A 26184-nucleotide genomic window follows, 5' to 3' on the forward strand; every position below is an offset into this window, starting at 1 on the left:
GAGAGCACCAAGAGGGAGAGAGTGTTGGGAGGAAAAGAGCGAAGACAATGACGATAGAAAAATCTAAGAAAAAAATTAAACCCTGGAAAAAATTATCACTTTTTAAACTTTAGGTAGAAAAAATTGTAAAATTTTTAAATTAAGACACAAAAATGTGATAAACCTTTAATTTTTAAAATTTTTTATTAAATGATAATTTTATCTCTAAGATTTTTAATAAAAATTATTTGATAAATTACACTTAACCTCGGGTGGGAACAACTCTTTTGGCCAATTATTAATTGCGGTAACAATCATGTCATGTGCTTGGATGCACCTCACATCCCCAACTATGTATTAGCCCTAGCCACTTTCTATCCACGTTTTAGCCACACTATTTTTAAATATATATTTGGTATATTACGTAAAATTATGGTTCTGAAATTCTAAGAAATAATACAAAACATTTGCAGTAAAAAAAAAAATTAATTACATAAATAATATATTATTATATAATTAAATAATTTTAAATTAAAAATAAGATAATATTTAATTAAATAATAATATATCACTTATATATTTAAATTATATATAAAAATCTTTATAAATTTTATGATATTATTTTCTACTAGAAGATTCAAAAAAATAAAAAGAAAAAACCCGCAACGACCTTAAGTCAATTTAGTCATCCTTTTGAAATTTTCAGAAATTTAACTTAAATTGTAATAAATGTGATTAACATCAATCTTAATCGAGATTAATTGAGGGTAAATAAGACTTAGTTTTTTCCGAATTTTGACAATTTACTAACCCAAAATTTATCCAAATTATCCAAGTTTCAATGGTCCTGTGAGATACACGTGTCTTCTTCTTTTTTTTTAAATGTATGTATGATTGACTAATAACATTTTTAAGTGTTAGACGAACAATTTTCTTTCAAATTATAATTGGTACGGAGCGCTTGCGTCGGTGTAATTAAATATTATTTCAATAATTTATATTGTTTAAATAAATTATATATAATATTATATATAAAAATAATTATACAAATTAAATATAAATAAGGATGTATTATTTATTATTTGATTAAATATTATTTTAACCTATAATTCTAATTCAAATTACTTAATCACATGATAGTATATTATCATTTATACTTAAATTTATATAAATTATTTATATATGTAATTTTATCAATAAATAATTTTAATTTTATTATAATTTTATTTTTATAAAATAAAAATAATTTTATATAAAAATAACAAATAATATAAAATTTATATTAAAATAAAATAAATTAACATTAAAATAATAATTTAAAAAATTAATTTTATAGTTTAATAACATAAAAATACTTTAATATATTGTTAACATGAAGATGATTTTATATTATATCAAAACAAATTATTTGACATGGATATATTAATTTAATTAAATATAATATTGATATAAAATTTTTTATTTAATAGAAATATTTAAATAAAATAATATTTTATTGTGAATTATTATATGATTAAATTAATTTAATAGTTTATATTTAATAATTTTTTAATTTATTTTTAATAATAAAAGTATTACACAAACATTTTTTGGGACCCACTCTAGGGGCTAGACGCCAGAAATTCCTCTTTCGTGTCATTAAAAAAAAAAAGAATTACTTATTTAAAATATATATATATATATATATATATATATATATATATATATATAAAATTAAGTATTATTTTATTTTTAATTTAAAATTATTAAATTATATATATATATATATTTTTATTTAAAATATAAATATATAATATATATATATATATATTTGTATATATAAAATAAATACACATAATTTAATTGTTATAAAAAATATCAAAAAAATAATTAAAAAGAAAATTGTTGAAGAGTCAACTTTCAACAATCTAACCCCTTTCATCTGCATAAAATTTACATTGTTTGGTTGCGTATATTTTTTTATAAGAAAACCCCTTGCCCACGCTATTCACAAAGTCTGCGTTATAATTAAAACCCAACATAAAAATCCTTCTCTGCTCCTCTCTTCTCTTCTGACTTCTGAGACACTAAAGCAGCCACCGCCATTACTCCCTCTGCCATCATGAATTACGGCTACGATGATCACGATAATGACCCCTCATTTTACCTCGCAAAGACCCTTATGATCTTAACAGCAGAATCATGCTCACCGCCATCTTTTCCTTATCTTTCGTCGTAGTTCTAGTTATACTCCTCCACGTATACGCAAGATGTGTCCTCCGGCGCCAAGCCAGACAACGCCGAGCAGCTATCGTTAGTCTGGACCTCAACTCGGCTCATGCCCAATCTGGCGAGCCGCCCAAGACCGGCCTTGATCCTTTGGTCATCTCCTCCTTGCCCAGGTTTGTCTTCAAACAAAAAGATGGCGGCGATGTTGAGGCCCCCATAATAGAGTGCGCTGTTTGTTTAAGCAATCTTGAAAACGAAGAGATGGCGAGACTTTTGCCGAACTGTAAGCACACTTTTCACGCCGATTGCATAGATAAATGGTTTGGTTCACATTCCACTTGTCCCATCTGCCGCACCGAGGCCGAACCCCGGCTGCAGCCGGAGTCCCGTGAGGGTCCCACCACTGCTATTGCAGCCACCGCTCCGCCGTTGGAACGTGTGAATTCTACATTGTCATGTCAGGAAGGCACATCCAACAGTGGAGGTGAATCCTCCGCTAAAATTTTAGGTTCCAGTTCGAGATTGAGCTCTTTCAGAAAAATACTCAGCAGAGATAGATCATCAAGGATACATCAATCTTCCTCCCAGGAAGATGTGGTAGATTTGGAGAGACAGTGATTATCAATCAAGGCCTATAGTTATTATGTAAAATAAAATCGTAATTTTATCTTCATTTTTCTCTCTGTCGCCTTTCATTTCATTAATCTAGTACATAATACAGTTGATATTCATGTAAAAAAAAGTCTCCAAATGCAGCCCATAGAGATTAAAAGAAATTTTATAGTAAGTTTGTATGTTTAATTATTAATTAAATTCTCTCAAAGTCTATAAAGATGAAGTATTTGGTAACCTAAGCAGATTATAGAAAAATACTAATTAGGTGCATCCCATGTGAAGAACAATTCTTATTTCTTTATTACTCACTGACTAGCCAAACTGTTGATTCTCTCTTCTTACCATTTTCAAGGAATTCTCATTCCTTAATAAATCTAATTTAAAACTATTAAAGGTCAAAATCTGAAATTGATTTGGTGGGAATGAACCGGTAAGACGTCTACCATTCATTTTCCTTTGTGTTATTATATTCAAAAAGTATCGTTGGAACCTAATGGAGTTGTTGATTAAGAAAAACAATTTAAGGAATGCTGAGCCCCCTTAATCTGACTTAGCATTTAGTTGACTTTATATGTGATAGGAAATATTCAAAGTCTCTGCAACTTTCAAAGTTTAACTTGGCCGCAAACCACCCGTCTTGTCAAGCTCCAGAAATTTGCTTACAGCCAAGTATAACGACAAGATCTAAAATGGTCAGTGAGGGAAGTAGAGAGGATAATCAACATTTGGATTAGATGATAGAAATATTATCTCAAAGATAAATTATTTAAAAAATTATTGAATATAAATAATTATTATATTTGATAAAATTTGATATATATAAATAATTATTATGTTTGATTAAAAATAATAAAAGAATACTAGTAAATTATTTTATTTAAATATGCTTGAATATAATTATTTTTAAATATTTTTTATATAATTTGTTATATTAATTAAAAATAAATTTATTTTTGTCCTAAAAAATTAATAAATAATAATATAATTATAATAAAATTAAAATTACTTTGATAATTTTTTAATATCTAAGGTGAAGATTGTAATCAGATTACCATCTATATTACCTGTCATGTTAACATTGGTAATAGAAGATTACTGTAATATTTTATTACTGACAAATCAAACAGGGTAATAAAAGATAGATTACCAAAGTAATTTTTAACTCCTGGAACCAAACGGCCTCTTATAGCATTTACGAGAGTTTGATTTCAGTAATGATTTATTATTAAAATTAAAAAATTGTTTTAGAAATAAAATACTTAAAATAATATTATTGAATATAAATTATTAAATTTAATAAATATAAATAATTATTGTGTTTGATTAGAGATAATAAAAAAATACTAATACTTTTTTTATTTTACTTTAATACCCTTGAGTATAATTATTTTAAAATATTTTTTATATTATTTGTTATATTAATTGAAAATAATTTTATTTTTGTCTTAAAAAATTAATAAATAAGAATATAATTATAAAAAAATCAAGATTACTTTGATAATTTTTTAATACTTATAGTGAATATAATAATTAGATTACTACTTATATTATCTATCACAGGTAATAAAAATATTACCTTAATTTTTTATTACTAATCAACCAAATAAGATACTGTAAGTATTAAAAAATAGATTATCAAACTAATTTTTGTTTACTTAAGCCAAATGGTCCTTAAGAAATGAATATTTACACTGTGGTTGAAAATTTTTTTTGGTCTGTGTCCATTCTGCTGTGGTTATACAGGAAATGATGGTGTGATTTCTTGTTTCTTCATGGAATGAGAAATTTGGCCTTTGCTGTTTCAGCAGGAATGGCTCTAAAGACCCTAAAAGGGCACTTTATTAGCAGCTCCGATTCTCCACATTACGTTGTTCCTTGCTGTAGGAAGCCAATTTCCTCCACACATTTTTTTGTACTGTCCTAACAGTATTCTTTGAAATCGTTTCTGCATTTTGTCCAAGCAAGGAATGAAGGAGATGGATTCCTTTGTATTGATTTCTTGTAATCAAAGCAATGGCATAGTTATTAGTTGACTGGCTTTGTTTCTCTTCATTCACTTGTTGAAACATGGACAAAGCAACTTTTTGCAAGTTGTAGAAGAAAAGATCAGTTCCTCCAAGTAATGGCGGAGCCATTGAAATTTCCTGCCCCACATATTGCGCTTACTCTATCCAGAACACGCCTACACTGGGTTTTGATCAATTCTTTTTTACCAATCATAACTCAAAATCAAATAATCTTTCATAATAATGCATATTTTTAAATAAACAAGTCATTTTTAAATATAAAATTAACTACAAAATAACAAGAATCAATGAAATCACGAGATAAAATTGATTACTTTCAACACTCTTATATATTTTAATTCTACTAAATAGTTATCTTCATATAATAGATAAAATGTTGACTAATATCGTTTAGTCTCAATCAATATAACCTTAAAAGTAATTTTCGGAAAACATAAATATTCGACACAAATAACTCAAAAATTTTTTTTAAATTGTCTTTTAACCCATCATGCCTACCTTTCTACCCCACCTATCATGTCTACTTTATCCAAAACACAACCACACCCAATTTCGATGAGTTTTTCATAAGTTATTACTCAAAATTAGATTAGTTTTTCATATTAATGTAGATTTAAAGTAAATAACGCATTCTTAAATATAAAATTAATTATAAAACAACAAAATTTGATAAAATAACAAAAAATAAGTGATCACTCTTATGTTTAGTTTATCAAAGAGTTCTTAACTTCTTATAGTTCGAAATGAAAGTAAAACAAATACTACATTACGATATTGACTATATTCATATAACCCATAAGATGTTGACTAATATTATTTAATCCAGATAAAATTAGGTTATTTTAATTAATCTTTCTTATAAATGAAAGTTACTGTTATATTATTATTGCTAGTAAAATATATGAGTAATTTATTTTAGAATGTAAATTTTTATTTTTTGAAAAATTTGTCTATATTTTAAAATATATTTTTCAAAGTTAAAGATAATGAATTTTTCCATGTAACATGTATTTTAGGTTTAAAAGTTTATTATATATTTTTTTTAAAAATAAAAATTTCATCCGGTTTTTAAGTTAAATAAATACATATATATGTACTTAATTAATTTTAATGTTTTAGTTTCCTCAATGAATAGAGAAATTTAAATAATATAGATTTCCATCTCCTTCTCTTTTTTTTTTTTTTTTTGTTTTTATTTATTCCGTCTCCACTAGTTTCCTCTTCCTCCACTTGATGACTCTTATCTCTTAGACAACCTACTCTCTCTATGTGATTGGCTTTCTTGTTTCTCTCTTCCTTTCTCTCACCTTTCTTCCTCATCATCTTCTCTTTGTTGATTGTTGACAAATTGGGAGCAAGTGATTGGATGTGGCTAGGGTTGCCGACGGATGAACAGGAGGGATGTTTGCTCTTTCGATGCTAATTAACTCACTAGTTTTCGCAATTAGTGCATCAAGAGACACATCAAAACATCCCAATATGATTTAGGTTGGCGTATATTTGTTCTACTATCTTCTCTTAAAAGGTTGAGAATTCAAGTAATTGTGTACATCTAATTTACGAGCTCGATAAGTTATTTCATTCAATAAGTTTGTCTAAGTTATAACATCAGTGTTTTAGGACACTGAATGGATATTATCTTGTAAACAGGAGACTTGTTTCTAATATCTATAGGCTTTATCCATTTATTGTCGTTTTAGACCACAAGGTTAGTGGTTTTGGTCATCTTGCATGTTGTTACTAGATAACAAGTTGGTTTAAAACATAGATTAACAAATTGGGTTAGAATGGAGAGGAGCATGTCCCATTAGTCTATGAGGAATAAGTATCGAGACACAACCAACCGTCTTTTCTAGAGAGACTCAACAACATTTAGGTGGTCCTACAACGGTGGCCTTAGGGTGAGGCAAACTTGGTTACTTATCTAGTTGATACAAAGGTTAAAACATTACTAGGTCTATGAGTCTTAGAAATTATAGGTTTTTATCTATTGTGTCACCTTGATGGAGCTTGATAAGGTGTTTGGGTACTTCAAGATATTAAATTATCAATAAAACTTAACGAGAAATAAAGTTTCCTTATAGGATGTGAATGTATCTATAATTGTTTCTCTCTTAGAATTCGGCTATTTTACTGTAGTGTTCATAAGTTAACAAAATTATGCAATGATTGAGCATCATTAGAAAGATGAATTGGAGGTTTAAGAGTAATACCTTGCTCAGGTTTCAATGTGCCAACTTTGAAGATGAATTGATTTTAAGAGAGAGACTCTGAAGTGCACTCTAAACCACTTGAAGATTGATCACATAATTCTTTTCAATATCATTTTCTTAAGTCATCATCATTAGAATAGAGAGAGTGCGAGATATATTTAATCTCTTCTGCTAGTACCAAATTATTAACATAATTTCTTGTTATTAGTTGATATAAACCATTCAAAGTCTTGCGTAAAATAAGTTATAGTAGTAGCAATTAAAATCTTAGCTACTACCTTTCGGCCAGATTCACAGCTGCTCTGATTTAATTGTCCGCAAATCATAATTCTACTCTCTTATGGTCAAATTAATCTGTCTGAATCTAACTTAAGAACTTAGTTATCATCAATGACGTGGGATTGGGTACTACTACTAGGTTCCCTACTCAAAAACAATAACCATTCCCTGTAATTTCTGTTGTTAAAGCTACTTCTACAGTATAATATGTTTTGCGGCCCTGTTATTGGTGTCACGTTACACAAGTATTCGACTTGGACCCCAGGGGATAACTTGACTAGAAAAACAGAATATCCAATACACAAGAGAATATAGATTCAAATTTTCTTAAGAGATATATCATAACTAAACTCTGGACTTACCTAAATTAAAAGCTATGAAGTTGGTCATTGAATCTAAAATTTGTATGATTAGTTCTGATCTAATATAATGATACAATTCGGATAGAGTTTCCTATTACTTAAAAAAAAAAGTATCAAGCTTGGAAATATAATCTTTATAATAAAATAAAACAAGATTCTTTAAGAAAACAAATAATTGGATCAACTATGATTTGTAGATTAACAATGAAAAATAACTATAATAAATATAAAAAATATTCACTCAAAAATATCCAGATCCAATAACCAGAACAGTTTCTAAACATATAAATGTATAATCTCAACAAAAGGCCTTTGCCTTTTTCAACAGTTGACAAGATCGTGCATAGGAAGGGAGAACAAGAACAAAACAGAGCAACCAGTACCCTGTTTTCCTTCAAGTGTAAACAGGAAGAGCAAATGAATGATAACGGAAGGCCAAAACCATGTGCAGGCCATCTGTCTGCAGCCGCTAAAATCTGCACTATCTGTCGCCATTCCCACTGTTGTTGAGACTGAAATGTTGCCATTCTTCACTGTCAAGCTGCATTAATCAATCCAAATATATCAAATATTCTAATCATCAACTTAACAGGAACTTCAGTTGGGATGGTGGGTGTCAAAACAGTGTAACTAAACTGTAACTGCCTGGCGGGGAATTTGCAACTACCCCGACCTGAGATCAAACAAAATACAAAAATCAATAATGATGCAAAAGAGTCTAAGAAGCAAACAAACAGAAATTTGATCAAGGGTATATGATTTTGTGGATCCAGAAGCAGAGGAATTGAAGTGTTGTGTTTGATACTGACTAGGGTTCAAAGGAGTGACAGCGGCAGAGTTATCAAAGTTGCAGCTTTCATCAGTCATGCCATGCTTCAAGTTAATACTGACTAGGGTGCAACTATACCTACAGCCGTTTCCCTCTTGGAATTGGGCTATTTTGTCAGTGTTTATAAGTTAACAAAATTATGCAATGATTGAGCATCATTAGAAAGATCAATTGGAGGTTTAAGAGTAATACCTTGCTCAGGTTTCAATGTGCCAACTTTGAAGATGAATTGATTTCAAGAGAGAGACTCTGAAGCTTACTCTAAACTGCTTGAAGATTGGTTGTATAATGCTTTTCAATATCATTTTCTTAAGTCTATCACTAGAATAAAGAGAGTGGGAGATATGTCTGTCCTTTTCCTCTAGCACCAAACTATTGACACGATTTCTTGTTACTAATTGATATAAATAATTTAAAGTCTTATAAAAAATAAATTATAATAGTAGCGATTAAAATCTTAGAACACACAGATAAATCTACTCTGGGTGTGTGAGAATATTTGTGGAGATGAATAAAAATTAATTAAAAATATATATGTGATATTAGAGTTTTTATGTGATTCAATCCAATGATCAAAATCCTTATACCAATGATGTTTTCATGAATTTATTATTGGTTTTGAACTGCAGAGATATTTAGTCGTTATTCGTTGGTCATCATCTCTAACTAAACTTTTAAGATTAACTTTAGGGTGCTTAGTTTGACTACATAACAACTCGAATTTTGGAACATACATTCCAAGTTGCAAAACAAGCATTTCAATAGCAGGATAGATGTTCCAAGTTGAAGAATAAACTTTACACCTAAATATCAAAATCTTGGTACAATGTTGTAATCTGGATCTCCTTTTATATCAAATATTCTCCAAATTCAAAGTGCAGGCACTAACTTTCGGCCAGATTCACAGCTGCTCTGATTTAATTGTCTGCAAATCATAATTCTACTCTTTTTTGGTCCAATTCATCAATGACGTGGGATTGGGTACTACCACTAGGATCCATACTCAAAAACAACAACCATTCCCTGTAATTTCTGTTGTTAAAGCTACTTCTACAGTGTATCATGTTTTGCGGCTACCACACAAGTATTCAATTTGGACCTCAAGGAATAACTTGGGTAGAAAAAGAGGAGACTCAATATATAAAAGAGTAAAGGTTCAAGTTTCTTCAAACAATATATTAAGATCAAATTCTTGATTTATCTGATTTAATGATTGTAGAGTTAATCACTAAATTTGAAGTTTGTGTAATTAGTTCTGACCCAATATAATAGTCTAATTTGAATAGAGTTTCTCGTTATTAAAAAAAAAAAAGATATCCGGCTTGAAAATATGATCCTCATAATGAAACAAAACAAGATTCTTTAGTAAAACAAATAACTGGATCAATTATGATTAGTAAATTAACAATGGAAGATAACTATAATAAATATAAAAAATATTCACTCAAAAATATCCAGATCCAATAACCAGAACAGTTTCTAAACATCTAAATGCATAATCTTAACAAAAGGCCTTTGCCCTTTTTTAACAGTTGACAAGATCGTGCATAAGAAGGGAGAAAAAGAACAAAACAGAGCAACCAGCACCCTGTTTTCCTTTGAGTGTAAACAGGAAGAGCAAATGAATGATAACGAAAGGCCAAAAACCATGTGTAGGCCATCTATCTGCAGCCACAAAAATCTGCACCATCTGTCCCCATTCCCACTGTTGTTGAGTCTGAAATGTTGCCATTCTTCACTGTCAAGCTGCATTAATCAATCCAAATTTATCAAATACTCTAATCATCAACTTAACAGGAACTTTAATTGGGAAGAAGGGTGTCGAAACAGAGTAACTAAACTGTAACCATCTGGCGGGGAATGTGCAACTACACCGACCTGAGATCAAAACCAAATACAAAAATCAATAATGATGCAAAAATGTCAAAGAAGTGACAGCGGCAGAGTGATCAAAGTTGCAGCTTTCATCGGTCATGCCATGCTTCAAGTTATAGTCATTGAAAGCATAACACGCCATTTGCTGAACATCACTGGGGTCACAACAAGGTCCGCCCTGCTGGATTGGACTGCAGTCCACTCCCCCTTGACCACAGGCCCAGTCCAGCCCCCCCTGCAGGGCTGTGTCCTCCGCGTTGTTATTAGCCACGCACCATAGCTGCGTCGGTATCACCAACCCACCTCTCTCAACTAACCCAAAGCGTTGCTTTACTGAAGCATTTTGCAAGTCCTTATTTACAAATTTGGTCATCCGGGATTAGGATTTAGGCAGAACATGCATAACAACAACAGAGAACAGATGAAGCTGACATTAAGGCCCCTCACAACAACCAAATTGAATTGCTAATACGTATGCTGAAAAGCTCCATGACATTCCATAGAGCAAACAAGACCCATAACTAACGAAAAGGAAAGGATACTACTAACGGTCACAGATCTTTATATCTGCAACAAAAATGTTCCACCTTCTAGGGCTAATTACGTGTTTTTTATGTTACATCATTTCGTCCATCTAAATATTTGATTGGATATTTAAAATAATAAATTTTAACATTTATTAAATAGAGGCTGGAGTATCAAACTAGAATTTGATTTGTGGTTTATTATTTAAATATTTTTTATGCCAATTCAACTGATCGAATTGAAAATACTCTGGATTGGGCTTTCGGGTCAAGGCTCGATCCATTAATTAAAATTTTTGTTTTTTAATTAAATTAAAAAATTGGTTCAAAGAGGCAAAGTCAAAAGTTTTGCTGACATGGCAGGAATTGATTGGAAGTCCATGGCGGAGAAAGAAAACAAAAACCAAGTCTCTGTTACAGAAGAAATATAGCATGTTCACTCCCACTGTTGATCTTTCTTGTTGAAAACTTGAAATCAACCCCGCAATTCCACTCAGCGAAACCCTAACATGATTACCCAGGACGACGATCAACCATCACCACTTATCCAACCCCATTCACCTAAAACCTTAACCCTAGACACACCAATTCCTTGTAACTCTGACCAATTTGAAGAAGATCAGGATGATGACGATGTAGAGATGCTTACCCCGGTCTCGCAATCCACTGCTCCTAATCCCATCCGACGTCCTTCTTTTAAACGCAAGAAACCTAACAAGCAAAAACGACGTGCTGCTGCTTTCGAAAAGAAACGCTTGAAGAAGCTCGGAATTCTTAACCAAACCCTAAAGCCAATTCCTTTCCGACCCAACAAAAAACTAGATTTTTCCCGTCACGAAGCTCTGTTGAAACGAATTGGGATATGGGATTTTGTTCATCTGGAGTTCGATTCCAACATCCATACAGATCTCATCGCCCAAATCATCGCAAATTACAACTCGAACACCCGTAGCAGCTACGTCAACGGTACGAGAATCCTTGTGAATCGCGCGGATCTGTCCCGCGCATTGAAATTGACGGTGAGGAAGGATAAGGGTAACCTCAATGTGAATGCTCCGGACGGTTCTGGGGAGTCCTGTGAGAAAGAATCGGAGGAGTCGATAGGGTTTATCCAAGAGGTAGTATCTAATTGGATGCTTCTGCATGACGACACGTGGATGATGCCACAGGATGTGCTGAATGTGATGAAGATGATCAAAGAAGGGAATTTTGAGAAGATTTGTTGGGCTACTTTGGTTTGGTTTATGGTGGAGAAAGAGTTAACGAACTCAAAGTTGGAAAATTGTTATTATGCTTCGCATTTGAAGTGTTTGATTAAATGTCAGAAAGCAGAGTTGTTGAGAGAAGAGGTCAAACAGCAGCAGGGTGAGATGGGAGAAGAGATCAAAGAAGAAGAAGAGGAGGTCAAAGAGGAAGAAGAGGAGGTGAGAGAGGAGGCCAAAGCTGAAGAGGAGAGGGTGAGAGAGGAGGTCAAAGATGAAAAGGAGAGGGTGAGAGAGGAGGTCAAAGATGAAGTGGAGGGCTTGAGAGACGAGATCAAAGATGAAGAGGAGGAGGTGAAAGATGGAGCAGAGGGCTTGAGAGAGGAGGTCAACGACGAGGAGGAGGAAGCGAGGGAGGAGCTCAAAGACGAAGAGGAGGAAGTGAGGGAGGAGGTCGAAGATGAAAAGGAGAAGGTGCGAGAGGAGGTTAAAGATGAACAACAGGAGGTGAGAGCAGAGGTCAAAGATGAACAAGGGGTGGTGAGAGGAGAGTTTACAGATGAACAAGAGGAGGGGAGAGGAGAGGTTAAAGATGGAGAGGAGGAGGGGAGAGGAGAGGTCAAAGATGAAGATGAGGACTGTGATGGGGATGTGAAAATGCATGATATGGTTTATGATAGTAAAACAACCGAGTTGCAGGAGCATAATATTGAGTTATGTCTTGGTCAAGATAATATTGTTGATGTGAAAGAGAATGTTGAGACGGAAAAAGAAGTTGTGAGAGATGATGATGTTGGCTACTTTGGGGGAAACAAAAATGAACAACAAGGTCCGTGGTTATTGGATAGGAAAAATGATATCATTGAGCACGAGAATTTTTTGAGGGGGTGTAGTCTTGGTGATGTTAAGGTTATGGACTGTGATGAGGATAAGAAACAAGAAGAAGAAGAAGAAGGAGAGGAAGAGGGAGGAGAAGAAGAGGAGGATGAGGAAGAGCAGCAGCACAAAGGAGGATTTGCTCTGTCTCCTGAAGCTGATGCTTTAGAGATGGTATCCTCTGCTAATCTTATTCAAGGAATGGAAACAGTGCAAGTTCCTTTTAATAATGGGATACAGATTGGTGATGATGATTTACCTGGGGAGTTTCTTTCGTCTAGGGTTGACACTCATACAAATCCAGGCGCTTCATCTTCACATTTTGGTAATGGGAACAAGAGACCTATTGATCAGGAGAATGAAGTGTCTCATCTTAATGAGGGCAATAAGCGGTTGAGGAGTGGAGGATCATGGGTTAAAGAGTCATCTTCAGATTTTCACATGTGTATGGAGCAAATACAGCATTGGATGGGAAAGGCTACTATGATGTATCAGGCAAAAGATCACATTTGTGAAGATTCCAATATGAATCAACAAATTTTAATCAATGAAGTGCAGAAGCGGGATAACATAATAGAGCACTTGCATAAGGCGAAGTTAGAGGAACAACAAAAGAGGCAGATTGATGTCTATAAGCTTGAGAGTGAACTTTATGTTATGGCAAATGTCCTTGAGGGATATAGAAAGGCTTTGAAGGAGACTCATAAGGCATTTGCTGAATATAGAGCACAGTGCCCACAGGCTGATGAACCACTTTACAAGGATGTTACAGGCAGTGGAGGTTTAGTTCTAAGCACTATGGAACTGGAAAAGCAACGTGTGAAGCAAGAAGAAGAGAGAAAGAAGCTAGAAGAAGAGAAAAAGCAAGAAGAAGAGAGAAGGAAACTGGAAGAAGAGATGAAGCAAGAAGAAAGAAGAATGATGGAAGATGAGATAAAGAAAGGAGAAGAAAGAAGTATGCTGGAAGAAGAGATGAAGAAGGAGGAAGAAGAGATGAAGAAGGAAGAAGAAGAAAGAAAGACCCCAGAAAATGACATAAAGAAGCGAGAAGCAGATAGAAGGAAGTTAGAAGAAGATGAGACAATGAACTGTGTGCTAATTGAAAAGAAAATTAAGGAGTTTGAAGATGGATGGATTTCAAATTTCGAAGCACATAATTGTCAGATTCATATGCTCTCTATGAAGATGCTTGATGTTGAAAATGAGGTAGTACACCTCAAGGAATTGCTTGCAAAACAAAAGGTTTCTGAAGATTCAAAATGCGCTCCAAATGAGTGATTGTCTGGTTGGCAAATCTATGAATTGAGTCATTTTATTAATAGGTTAACGTGGAGGAACATTTAGCAAAAAAATTCTGCAGCTCTCTTTTTCCTCCTAGTTTGTAGATTTATGTATTTAAATCTTTAGTGTGTCTTGGTACGTTAAAATGGCGGTGGACCATTATAGTCGCTAGAACTACTATATTATGCTGTCTGCTTGTGATTACTCATCATTTATGAACGTACGATTTATGCTTTAATTTAGAATAGAAATTTGATTAACATGTTGTATTTCTGCAGAGTCAGAAAGAAATCTGAATGTTTCATCTAACTGCAGCAATGGCAAGTAGCTAGAATAAGTGTAATAATGCCTGTTAGTTTCAGAAATGGATACAAGCAAATTTCCATTTCGCTATACATTCTGCAGAATTTTGTGTATGGGTTTAGCTAGCCCATCATTGCCGAGTTAAACCCAAGTCATGGGTAGGTGCTGCTGGCTTAGGCATTGTCATTAATGTATCATAATAGTGAAGGTGCAAAGTAATTACCAGAGTCCTTTTATCTTTTATTATTATTTGATTTCATTTTTTTTCATTTGCTCATGTAAAATATGTACAGATTTGAACACGAAGACTTTGAACCTGTCTTGGGTTGAGTCTTCCAGGTCAAGTGCAGGAAACCTGTGCTGCTTTATCACAAGCCATTTTCTGCTGTGAGAAAGCATTCACATCTTTGACACTGGAAAACTTTTCTTTCTAAGGAAAAATAGACTTTAACGGTGGACCATCCAATGTCACAAAGCACTAATAAATTGACATTTATTAATTTTATTTTACATTTTAATTTTAAAATAAAAGATCAAACTAAACTAAAGCATAAAACAAAAGGCCAATAATATACAATTTAGTAAACTTAAAACAATAAAATTATGTGTATACATTTTTATATATAATTTAAATATATAGTTTATATGTTATCATGCGATTGAATGATTTTAAAATATAAAGATAAAATAATATCTAATCATATGATGATATATTATTTGTATACTTAAATTATGTATAAAAAATATATACATATAGTATTACTCAATTAAAAAAAAAAGGTGTCAGGTAATAGGCTTTTTCCTATGTTATATACAGACTTGAATGAAGGAAAACTTGAAAAGGGAATTAACAAAATTGATTGAGAAATAGAATTTATAAATTTTGAATTGGAGAAAATCAAGTGGTGCTTCAGTAAAATTTATCCCAGAAAATTCAAATTATGACCGAGTCAAAGGGATAATTTATGTGAAACTTTATCCTTGAAAATTCAGTACAATGATTGAATTCACGACTCAATTTCTTTTAGTAAAATCAACAGTTTACTCCAAAGGTGGAGATCAAATGTTTGATACATTCTATTTTCTGTTGCTTTTCTTGTTCACATTACTTTGCTCAATTCCGTCAAAGTGAAATGTATGAAGCTGTTCATCAAGATGCATGGAGGAAGCACCACCATGAAAACTTCAGTATGGGAGGTATTATAGATCACATCACTCACGTTGGCAAAGAAGAAGGTGGAGATGATTTTTTTTTTTTTGCCAACTTCAGTTTCCCAGCTCACTCTACCAGTCAAATAATCTAGTGGAGATCCTCTCCTTAATATATATATATATAATTATGATGCTCCGCCACAACCTCCCATCAATATCATTATTCATGCAGAGCATTAGTTTGTAGTCCATAGTGGCTAGTGCGTCGTGTCTTTGTTTCATACAAATGTGTTTAGTTGGTTGGCTTTAATTTGGGAACTGTGAAAGCAGGATGCATACTTTGTTATAATATAATAACCCAAGTCGGTTCTTATCTGGTAATGGCGCTTGCTTTTCTGTTAGAACATGGATCAACCTTTCTAAGAGGGCCATTATGAATAATCATATTTAAGTTGTACTTGAAGCTCTTCTTCCAAAAAAACACATGAATGATAAAACATATTGAAAGAGTAATTAATAATTCTCACCCAATTAACACATTTGAAAACCCTTTTACCACAAATAATTACCAACTAATTAACCTTCATAATTTTATGATTAAGGTTAAACAAGATGACCTCCTCTTCTAGTTCTACACTGCCCTTTTTTAAGAATTGGCAATGGAGACATATTTACATTTCTTTTTCTTGTTTTGAAATAATTTGACAAATAAACGATTACAAATGAAGAAAAGCCACTGAAAAAAGTACAACAATCTGACAACACCACCACTTGCCTTTGCCTAAGCCGGACCATCATCTTCCTTTCATACATCCCAAAACACACCTTATGAAAAGAATAAATTTTGAAAAATAAAATAAAAAATAAAAAGTAAAACCACATTCCATATCCACCTAATCAATCAAAGCAAAGACAAACTACAGTTTTTTACTTCCTTGAAACCACAGCTGCAGCTAGCTGCATCTCCTTTCCTGGATTTAATTAATGAAATCTTAGCCTGTAACCTTCTCACTGGTCCCAAGTTTATCATGTGGCTGTGGCTGTGGCTGTAACACCTCCACAGAATAGCCTTCAATCTTCCACCTTCAACTTGACTCCTTTCGTAGTCACATTGAGGAGGAGACCAAGACTGGAGCATCAACGCAAGCAAGTAGCTTGTGGGCTGGCTGTCATTTCATTGTTACATTTCTTTCTCTTAATTAAATCTTGGTCACCGCTACAACCATACTGAAAGGAACCAAAGGATATGAAATCTCACGTCTTTGTGAGATTCAAGCATCGAGAAGCTGTTCTTTTTCCATAGAGGGTTTGACATCAGCAGTTTGTGGTGATGCTGGTGAGGCTCCAGGATTTTCCATCTTTTTGAGGTTCTGTTGGTGATATACTTGCCTCAACCTTTCTATTTCTCTCTTCAGAGCTTCTTGATGAGCTGCATAATCCATCCATCATTTATTATTGTTATGCATGTGACCACCCACATGTTATCACAGATGTATGTATCGTACATAAATATATGTGTGTGTGCCTGCGGCTACATTCTTTGCAGTACTTAATCTCCTATCTGTCACCTTCCTTCTAAATAATTCTATGAAAAATACCTACGCAACACAAATGAGAAACACTTACCATCTTTAAAAATCTTGTCTTGAGCCAATGCAGCGATTCTTTGCTTAAGAGCACTGTTGTCGACATTGAGAAGCAAACGTTGATGGTCGAGAAATGCAACACGTGGCGACAACACCGAGACTTCAGCCTTCAATTCACCCAGAAAACAGTAAAAATAAAGCATGCGGTAACCATAATTATGGTTGATCATTATTCAACTTCAAGAGAAAGCAACTACATACTTGTAACGAAGTAACACTACGTTCAAGCTCCGATATGTATTGTAGCTTCCGCACTCGTGATCTTTGTGCTGACTGTCTATTCGCCAAGATTCTGCAGAAACCAAACATAAACAAACAAATGCATGTCATTATCAAGCAGTTATAAATAAATCAACTTAATAATTCAAGTTAATGTAAAGTTGATTACCTCTTGACCCTTTTAGGATCAACTATCCTATCAGTGGATGTGTTTGTTGTGGTGTTAGGTGAAGGTTGTGTCTCCGTTTTGCACTGGCTTTGCACCTCATCCGATTCATTCCTCATCTGCTGTTTCTGATCAGAAGGTGCATCTTTCTCTTCACTGATGCTATTGTGATCCGACGGTGTGGAGGGGTTGGAGGATGAGACGGTAGGCGCCACGGCATTTGGCGTATCATCAGTGAACATAGACATGAACTGCTCGTCATCAAATTTATCAAACTCGTGATTAGTACCCGACCCGGGAAGCCCGCCCGAGCCACGACATTCATCCAGCATTGGAGCCTCAAGGAACGCAATGGAGTCGCTGGCGGAACGGCGGTGACTTCCACGTCTCGAGGAAGAGAAGTCAAGGAACTCGTCCACCCACGAAGGGTTTTGTGTGGCGCCACTGATGTTGGCCATTGACGGCGTCTTTTGGTGGTGAAAGTCAGGCCAATTCGGCGGCATGTTGGGGATTTTAGGAGGCAACTGTGCCATATAAGAAAATGTTCACAACAGAAAACAACAACAAGAGAGCAGACCAAATGAACTTTGTATAACAAAGGTTCGTTTAATATATACACCGAAATGCAACCTAGTGTTGAATTAAAAACTGAGAAAGAGAGAAGAAGAAGATGATGATAAAGGAGGGGGGCTGAAAAGAAAATGTTGAATCTTTTATCTTTCTCTGAAAGTGGGAGCACTGGAGTCACATGGGAGAAGATTGGACAGCTATGTACAGCTGGTAGGAGGTTGGGTCTCAACGGTATAACTGGAAAGTCGCCAGTAGTTTATTAACGAAGAGGTATCAGCAACCACGTGCCCTTGTGACAGCCGTTTGGCTACTCCAATCAAATGTTAAAGCTTGAATTGAATTGAGTTTAAATCGAAAATATTTTAATTTGATTTATTTGAGAGAAATTGTGTTCAAGTTTAAACATAAATCAAGTTTTAAATTCTATTCGATATTAAAATAACATCGTTTTGAGTTATATTAATCAAAATGATATTATTTTAATCAATTCGTATCAAATTTTTCAAGTTCGTAAGTTTTATGAACTGAGACCCTTAAAACTCGAATTTAGACCCAATAATATTAAATTTTCAAACTCGTTCAAACCGAGTTTAAGCTCAAACTTAAACAAACTCAACTTGAATCTAGATTTATTATTTATAGTACTCTAAAAGTGTGTTTGATGTGGATAATATTTTATTACCAAAATTGAAATATTAACTTGAAAATAAATTATTGAAAAGATTATCAGATATAAATAATTCCTATATTTAATAAAATTTAGTGATAATAAAATAATATTGGTATATTATTTTACATAAATATATTTAGATATAATTATTTTAAAATATTTTTTATGTTATTTGTTATATTAATTAAAAATAAGTTTATTTTTTTTAAAATTAATAAATAAGAATATAATAAATTAAATTAAATTAAAATTATTTTAATAATATTTTAATATTTTAAAGGGAGGATGATACTAAAATTATTTTTTATGTTATACGTCATACCATCGTTGATAATAAAATATTAAACTTTTTTTTATTATTTTTAAATTTAATAAAATAATATAAATAATAAAAAATAAATTCTTATAATACTCTCTCTCATCAAACCCCCCTAATTATTTTATAATTCTGGAAACATGCTCATGTTCACCATCTCTTCTCTCTCTTCTAACAGCCCTTGTTTATCACCTCTGATTCCACAAGTCAAAGATGGCAATCCCTTTCGGATAAAATCCACTGGCTTATCGCCTACTTATGGTAGTTAAAATTCAGTTCTCCAAGACTTTTGCTAGTTGAAAGGAAGATTTTTTTTTCTTATGTAATTCATGAAAAGTGTGAATTTTTTTTTTAAAAAAATTTTAATACTTTACTAATTTGACGGATTTCATTAATTTTATAATTCTGAACGTTTAGTTGAAAATAAGTATATAGACTATTATTATTACACACTGCCTCCCACAGAAAAAACGATTTTTATTTATAATTGAAGGTAAAATGTTTAATATTTTCAGCGAATTATAAGAATGGAAATGATGTTAGTTGAAAGAGAGGCCTTAAATCGGTGTTGGAGGACAGATAGAGAGAGAGAGAAAATGGGCAGTGAAAGGTCATATACCCATGTGCAATGAAGCATATATACAGAAAGAGTTGTCCTATATATAATAATTCATTAAACAAAAATAAAATAAAGACTTGTGTATAGTATAAAGAAAGAAATAGTAGGGATTTGGGGAGATGAGCTGTGAAAGGAAAGGGATCATGTTACATGGTCATTGTAGCAAGGCATGTGAATTGTTTGCATGCTCTACCTATACTTTCTTTGCTTTGTCCCCAAACCATACCCACATGTAGGGTATGTGTATTCCTTGCCTAGCTACTTTCGTTTCTCCGCAACTTCCATCACCATCATTATCATCATCATCATCAATAGTAATAAATTCAGAGATACAATATAAAAAAATTAAATTATGTAAAAATAAAAATATAAGAAATCAATTAAGAAATGATGAAATCTAAAAAGTGTTACTATCAGATTTTAAAGATTATTTTGATATTTTTAATATATTAAATTAATAATTTTTAAGTTTAAAAGAGTGTTAAAATACTTATTTTTTATACTCAATAGGATAACTACAAATATTTAATATCAAAAGTTGGTTAGGTAACTCTTTTTGACCCTTTTTAGGTTCACCACTGATTATCGATTTTTAATTTTTTTCTTATTTTATTTTAAAGAAGTAGTTTGAATAATAAAAGAAATTGATTATAAGCATAAAACTAAATATTTAAATTCTTTCTAATAATATTTTAAAATTAAATTTTAAATTTATTTAATGTAATGGTTATAAGAACACTCCTTTTGATCCAAAGTTTAAACTTTAGTTCAACCTAGAAGGGTTACCAAAAATAATAACGATAATATGATTTTGTTTTATTTAATCTACGACTTGGGAGGCATAACTTATTTATTTATTTATGATATTTTGCCTCCATTCATCTCAAGGAAGTGCCCTGACCGTAGAGCATCTCAAAAGACAAGTACACTTGGTATAATATATAAAATGCATGTTACACAAACTCTGCGCGCGCAGCGGGTTTTGTTCACTGTGTTTATTCCTCTTCCAAGTTGGCTTGTATTATAGCCCATATATCTCTTGTCGGACGCACAATAATACCTCAGCTTTACACACGGATCTTGGCTATTCATATTCAGATGAAACTGTGTCTTGATAGCTGTGTGGCAGCCAAAACATATATAAGAAGACTATATATTAAGATTTTAAGGATACCTAAAATAAATGAATGAAGTAAAACGTTATGGTTGTTATATACAATTTTATGACATGGGTACGGAAAATTATAATTTTAATTTAATAAAACTGGGTAATCAAATAGTCTAATATTAATTTACAGATAAGTTTAAGTAGTTAATAAAAAATGAGGGTAATACATTTCAATTTCTCTTTGTTTCTGCAACTTGACCTAATGGAAACTTTTTTTATCACAAACAAACACAATTTAATAGCATAATCTTTCTATATTGATAAACTTATGTGTATATATGTTTATTATATAATTTAAGTATACATAATATATTATTATATGATTGGATGATAAAATAATATTCAATCATATAATGATACATTACCTATGTATTCAAATTATATATCAAAAGTATAGGCACATTTTCTATGTTTCATGAATTTATTGCAGTTTTAAAAATTTCACCAACTGAAAAACGGTTAGGCTAAATTTAAACCCCTCCAAATCCGTGTGGGGCTTTTATAAGTGTAGTAACTTTTTCTGCATAAAAATAGGCCGAATTTCGGGAGTAACAACCCAATACTCAATTGACTCTCGGAGCTTTAAGCTTAGCTAGTTAGCTATTCTCAATTCATCGTACCCATTTGCTAACAAGCCTGGAAGCTGCCCTTGCCACACTAAGAATTCAAAACATGATAAGTATTTTTATCAAAACTCATTGGGAGGGTTGGATTTGAACCAAGTTTATTTGAGCTGGAGTTTGGCTTCAACAAATCCAAAATGAACTCATATAAAACAAGCTCAAGCTTTAAAGTTTAATATTTTCAAACTTGAGTTTTAAAAGTATTAATGAACTCATATAAAATAAGCTCAAGCTTTAAAGTTTAATATTTTCAAACTTGAGTTTTAAATGTATTTGGTTTGTCAAGTTCGTAAGTCTAAAAAATTTGATATGAATTAACTATAGGAATATTATTTTGATCAATATGCATCAAAATAATATCATTTTAGTATTAAACCAAACTCAAAACTCGAATTTGAGCTCAACTTCTTTCAAATGAATCAAATGCGAACACTTTTGAGATGAACTCAACAAGCTTGAAGTTAACTCCTTTCAAATCAAACCAAAATCAAGTTTAGATGAGCTCGAGTTTGGCTCAACTCGAAACTAGCACTATTCACACTGAGAAAAGATATGAAAAGACGTGAACAAAAACTATAAACAAACCCCAACTGGAAAATATTGCACGTTAAGTATGAACAGGCATTATAGATGAACTTGCAAAAATCTCTTTCATACAAAATAGACATATTTGTATATTGTTTATAAGCAACGCATTCATTTCCCATCTTACATATCGAGCAAGCAATGGGTACGCAGATGACATTAAGAAATGCTGGTTTTATTCTCTTTGTTTTGTTGGTTACATGGATGCCTTCAGGGGCAAGTGGTGAGAACAACAAGACCGAAGGGTATGATCCGTCAGCCATGGAGGAGAGGTATGAAGAATGGCTGGCACGAAATGATCGAGAATATGCTACAAGAGATGAATGGAAAATGCGATTTGGAATCTACTCATCCAATGTTCAGTTCATTGACTTTATGAATTCTTTGAACTTATCATTCAAGCTGACTGATAATGAATTTGCGGACTTGACAAACGAAGAGTTTAAATCTATCTACTTGGGTTATAGGAGACCATCGAATCAAACGAGTTGTGTTAAAAGCTTGTGTTCAGGATCACCAGCAAGTGTTGATTGGAGAAAGAAAGGCGCTGTAACTCCAGTCAAGAATCAAGGCAAATGTGGTATGAAATATTTGCAATTATAATAGACTTTTCAAATGTATATTTAATAGAATAAGGAGCCATGAATCTTACATTTTGATGCAGGTAGTTGTTGGGCATTTTCTGCAGTAGCAGCAGTGGAAGGCATCAACAAAATCAAAACAGGAAACTTGGTATCTCTGTCAGAGCAAGAGCTAGTGGACTGCGATGTCACCAGTAACAACCAAGGCTGCAATGGTGGGTACATGGAAGATGCATTTGAATTCATAAAAAAGAATGGTGGATTAACCACGGAGAAAGATTACCCTTACCAGGGAATAGATGGAACCTGTGACACAGCTAAAATTAAACAGCACGCAGTGACAATTAGTGGATATGCAGGAGTACCTGCTAACAACGAACAAGCACTACAAGCTGCAGTTGCCCAGCAACCTGTGTCGGTTGCAATTGATGCTAGTGGCTATTCATTTCAACTCTATTCTCATGGTATTTTCAATGGAGTTTGTGGGCAACAGTTAAACCATGGAGTCACAGTGGTTGGTTATGGACAAGAATCTGGTGAAGATTATTGGATAGTGAAAAATTCATGGGGGACCAATTGGGGTGAATCTGGGTATGTCAGAATGGAACGTAATTCCAAAGATAACAAAGGAATTTGTGGCATTGCTATGCAAGCAAGTTATCCTACTAAGGGTTGAGCTGCGTCTAGGATGACAAACTTCACCTCAATAAGCACTATTCTGGTATTAGTTATATATGAAATTCAACTGAACAATGAATTTGAAGAGTTTAAGCTGGAAAAAATAATATTGAGCAGACTTGTAAAATGCCTTGCACAAATAAATTGCTTATAAAAGAACCCATAGAAGTTCAGTTCCAGACCAACATTCATGCCTTTTATTGTTACTTTATCTTTAATTTAAAAATCAGTCAATCACATAGCACATATATAAACAATTTAATTTGATATAAAATATATATAAGGAAATTTGGTAGAAGAACATTCGTGCATTTGGCAGAGAATGTAGTAACTTCAAACAGAACTATAGGAAAAAGAACAAAACAAAACTGATAAAAATTGAAATTAATCTGTGCTCTGTTTGCGAATGGAGAAAGCAAATCTTGTACAAATTATTGGCAGAAAGTGAGTTGACGGTGAAGTGGAGGCCTTCGAGCTCAAAGAGGCAAAGGGCACCACTTTCTAACTACCACAAAGAGGCAAAGGGCAAAGGGCAAAGTTCTCACTATCACCGCACAACTGCTGTGGATTCAGCCCCAAAAAACTCTGAACAATTACGGGAAGAAACAAGTGCCATGTATTAGTCTTCAAATGACAAAAGACTAGGATGTAGACAACATTCGCCTAATGCCTGTGTTATGTGTTTTCATCCTTCATCCATTGATAACTTCGTACAAACAAACCTAAGACTTGAGCTCTGCAAATCTTTGCCTAACAACACAAGCAATCTTCCATTCACCAATACTAGCCAGCCCCTCTACCACCTTTTGCCTTACTTTAATATATGGTATAAATCCTCTCCCTGTCATCCTCATCACCGCCTTTGCAGCTAAAATATATTCATGGCACTCTAAGCACCCCTCTACTACTAATTCATAGCTCTCAAATCCAACAAGAAAATCTTCCCTCTCCAAGAACTCAATCAACTCGACTGCTTTCAACATTTCTCTGTTTGCCCGCAATGCAGCTGCCACTTTCACCACCGTTGTGTGCCTAGGTACCAATCCAACTTCTGCCACCATTTCCTTCAACATATCTACTGCATCATTGGTCCTCCTGACTGAGCTCATTGCACCAATCACAACGCTGTAACTCTCTAAATCAGGAAAACATCCTGCTCTACCCATCCCCTTCAAGACTTTAACCGCTTCCATCAGCTGATCAACATCACAGAGAGATGATATAAGGTAGTTACAAGTGCCACAATCAAGATGATACCCAATAGACTGCACCTCTGACAGAATGTCAGCGGCAGAGTGAGAATGGCGTCTTCGCTCAAGCCATACAGAAGAAAGAAGGAGGCGCGTTTGGGGGGCTGGAACGCAGCCAGAACGAAGAGTGCGTTGGAGGATGGCAAGAGCAAGAGGGAGAGGATTGGAACTTTGGAGGGCATAAGATAGGAGGCAATCATAGGCAAGTTGCGATCGAGAACGGGGTCTGAGGGGGATAAAAGAATGCAAAATTTCATCAATGACTTGAATTCTGTGATTGTCAGGGAAGTTGGAGAGGAATGAGAAGGGATTAGGGTTTTGACAAGGTAGTTTGAAAGACTTAAGAAGGTCGGGAATCTGTTGGTACTCTTTGGCTCCAACTGCAGCTTTCACAGTTTCTTCAAGCGTTTGTGAAGAAAGTGAAGAAAACTGAAGAAGACAAGGACCTAGATTAACAAGAGATCTGCAAATTCTTTTTGCTCCAATCATCATCGTTTCGTTGTACTTAATTTAAACGAAAAAATAGGTCATGGGTGCTACAACGGTAACCTGCAGAGAATGACCATCCTTACAAGGTCTCAATCAATCAAAAGCTAAAAAGAATCCACTCTTATCCTTCTGTGGATAACAAATTGAATGCTTAGAAACACAAGGTCCAAAGCTTACAGCGGCATATCAGCTAACACCTTATGCACAAAACGTTGGTCGACCAAAATTGGAAAGCTTACTTTTAATCACATAGAGAAGATCATACCGTAGGTTCGGGGGCATCAATGTTCGTATCGTTGACGGAGGACTCTGATCTGATAGGGTCAAGATGAACTCTAGTTGGAAACAGGGGATGGATTGTTTTTTTGGTGCAAGTGTAATGGTTTGGGCGCTCATAAAGTTGTTGATCCTGAATTATGTAAATTGTTATTTTAAATTAAATAATGAAGATAAATTGTTTTTTTCAAATAAAATTTTAAAATAATAATTTTATTTGATAATAACATCTAAATTTAATAGATAAATTTAAGTTTTTTAAAAATTAATAAATTAAAATTAAAAAAGAAAGTAAAGTTTATATGAAAATAAATCATTTGACTGATTTACATTATTACTAATAATAGATAATTTTCTATTACTAATAGTAATTAATCTGATTATCACCTTAAATTTTAAAAGATTTTTAAACTAATTAAATATAATAATTATTTATATTTATGCATTAATGACTTTCATAACTTTTGATGTAATAATAATATGTAGATGAATAAGCTTTTCAAACTTAAAAAACAAAAATATATGTTTCATCAAAGTTGGGGTAAGAAATATTCATTCGACCTTACATAATAATTTTCCGAATTATCATCAACTTGGATAAAA

General features: G+C 33.0%; 6 protein-coding genes and 1 long non-coding RNA gene across 7 annotated transcripts; 3 read left to right on the top strand and 4 right to left on the bottom strand.

Moving 5' to 3' along the window:
- Nucleotides 1-2112: 2112 nt before the first annotated feature.
- LOC123196560 (E3 ubiquitin-protein ligase ATL41-like) lies at nt 2113-3036 on the top strand (the record flags this gene model as incomplete). The annotated part of the gene is made up of 1 exon (XM_044610616.1): nt 2113-3036. A coding segment is annotated over one exon (693 nt), but the record flags the coding sequence as incomplete, so codon positions are not given.
- A 4868-nt stretch (nt 3037-7904) lies between these two features.
- Nucleotides 7905-8861, bottom strand: LOC123196156. The gene is made up of 2 exons (XR_006497619.1): nt 8705-8861; nt 7905-8356 (listed from the first exon to the last, which is right to left on the bottom strand). It is a non-coding gene; the product is annotated as an uncharacterized LOC123196156 (long non-coding RNA).
- A 1312-nt stretch (nt 8862-10173) lies between these two features.
- LOC123196561 (PLASMODESMATA CALLOSE-BINDING PROTEIN 5-like) lies at nt 10174-10760 on the bottom strand. The gene is made up of 3 exons (XM_044610617.1): nt 10449-10760; nt 10308-10390; nt 10174-10258 (listed from the first exon to the last, which is right to left on the bottom strand). Exons 1-3 carry the CDS (start codon nt 10758-10760, stop codon nt 10174-10176), a joined length of 480 nt encoding a protein of 159 aa, XP_044466552.1.
- Nucleotides 10761-11326: 566 nt separating this feature from the next.
- On the top strand, nt 11327-14508 carry LOC123196155 (trichohyalin-like). The gene has a single exon (XM_044610056.1). It carries the CDS (start codon nt 11421-11423, stop codon nt 14265-14267), a length of 2847 nt encoding a protein of 948 aa, XP_044465991.1. The 5' UTR covers nt 11327-11420; the 3' UTR covers nt 14268-14508.
- Nucleotides 14509-16395: 1887 nt separating this feature from the next.
- Nucleotides 16396-18547, bottom strand: LOC123195934 (basic leucine zipper 61-like). The gene is made up of 4 exons (XM_044609798.1): nt 17760-18547; nt 17573-17663; nt 17352-17478; nt 16396-17154 (listed from the first exon to the last, which is right to left on the bottom strand). Exons 1-4 carry the CDS (start codon nt 18287-18289, stop codon nt 16997-16999), a joined length of 906 nt encoding a protein of 301 aa, XP_044465733.1. The 5' UTR covers nt 18290-18547; the 3' UTR covers nt 16396-16996.
- Nucleotides 18548-22402: 3855 nt separating this feature from the next.
- On the top strand, nt 22403-23751 carry LOC123196455 (ervatamin-B). Its single transcript, XM_044610500.1, has 2 exons — nt 22403-22887; nt 22972-23751. Exons 1-2 carry the CDS (start codon nt 22449-22451, stop codon nt 23562-23564), a joined length of 1032 nt encoding a protein of 343 aa, XP_044466435.1. The 5' UTR covers nt 22403-22448; the 3' UTR covers nt 23565-23751.
- Nucleotides 23752-23808: 57 nt separating this feature from the next.
- LOC123196456 (pentatricopeptide repeat-containing protein At1g06270) lies at nt 23809-25578 on the bottom strand. The gene has a single exon (XM_044610501.1). The coding sequence runs from the start codon at nt 25306-25308 to the stop codon at nt 24289-24291; it is 1020 nt and encodes a 339-aa protein (XP_044466436.1). The 5' UTR covers nt 25309-25578; the 3' UTR covers nt 23809-24288.
- Nucleotides 25579-26184: the final 606 nt, after the last annotated feature.

Source organism: Mangifera indica, chromosome 14, assembly GCF_011075055.1.
Source record: "Mangifera indica cultivar Alphonso chromosome 14, CATAS_Mindica_2.1, whole genome shotgun sequence".
NCBI classification, from domain to species: domain Eukaryota; kingdom Viridiplantae; phylum Streptophyta; class Magnoliopsida; order Sapindales; family Anacardiaceae; genus Mangifera; species Mangifera indica.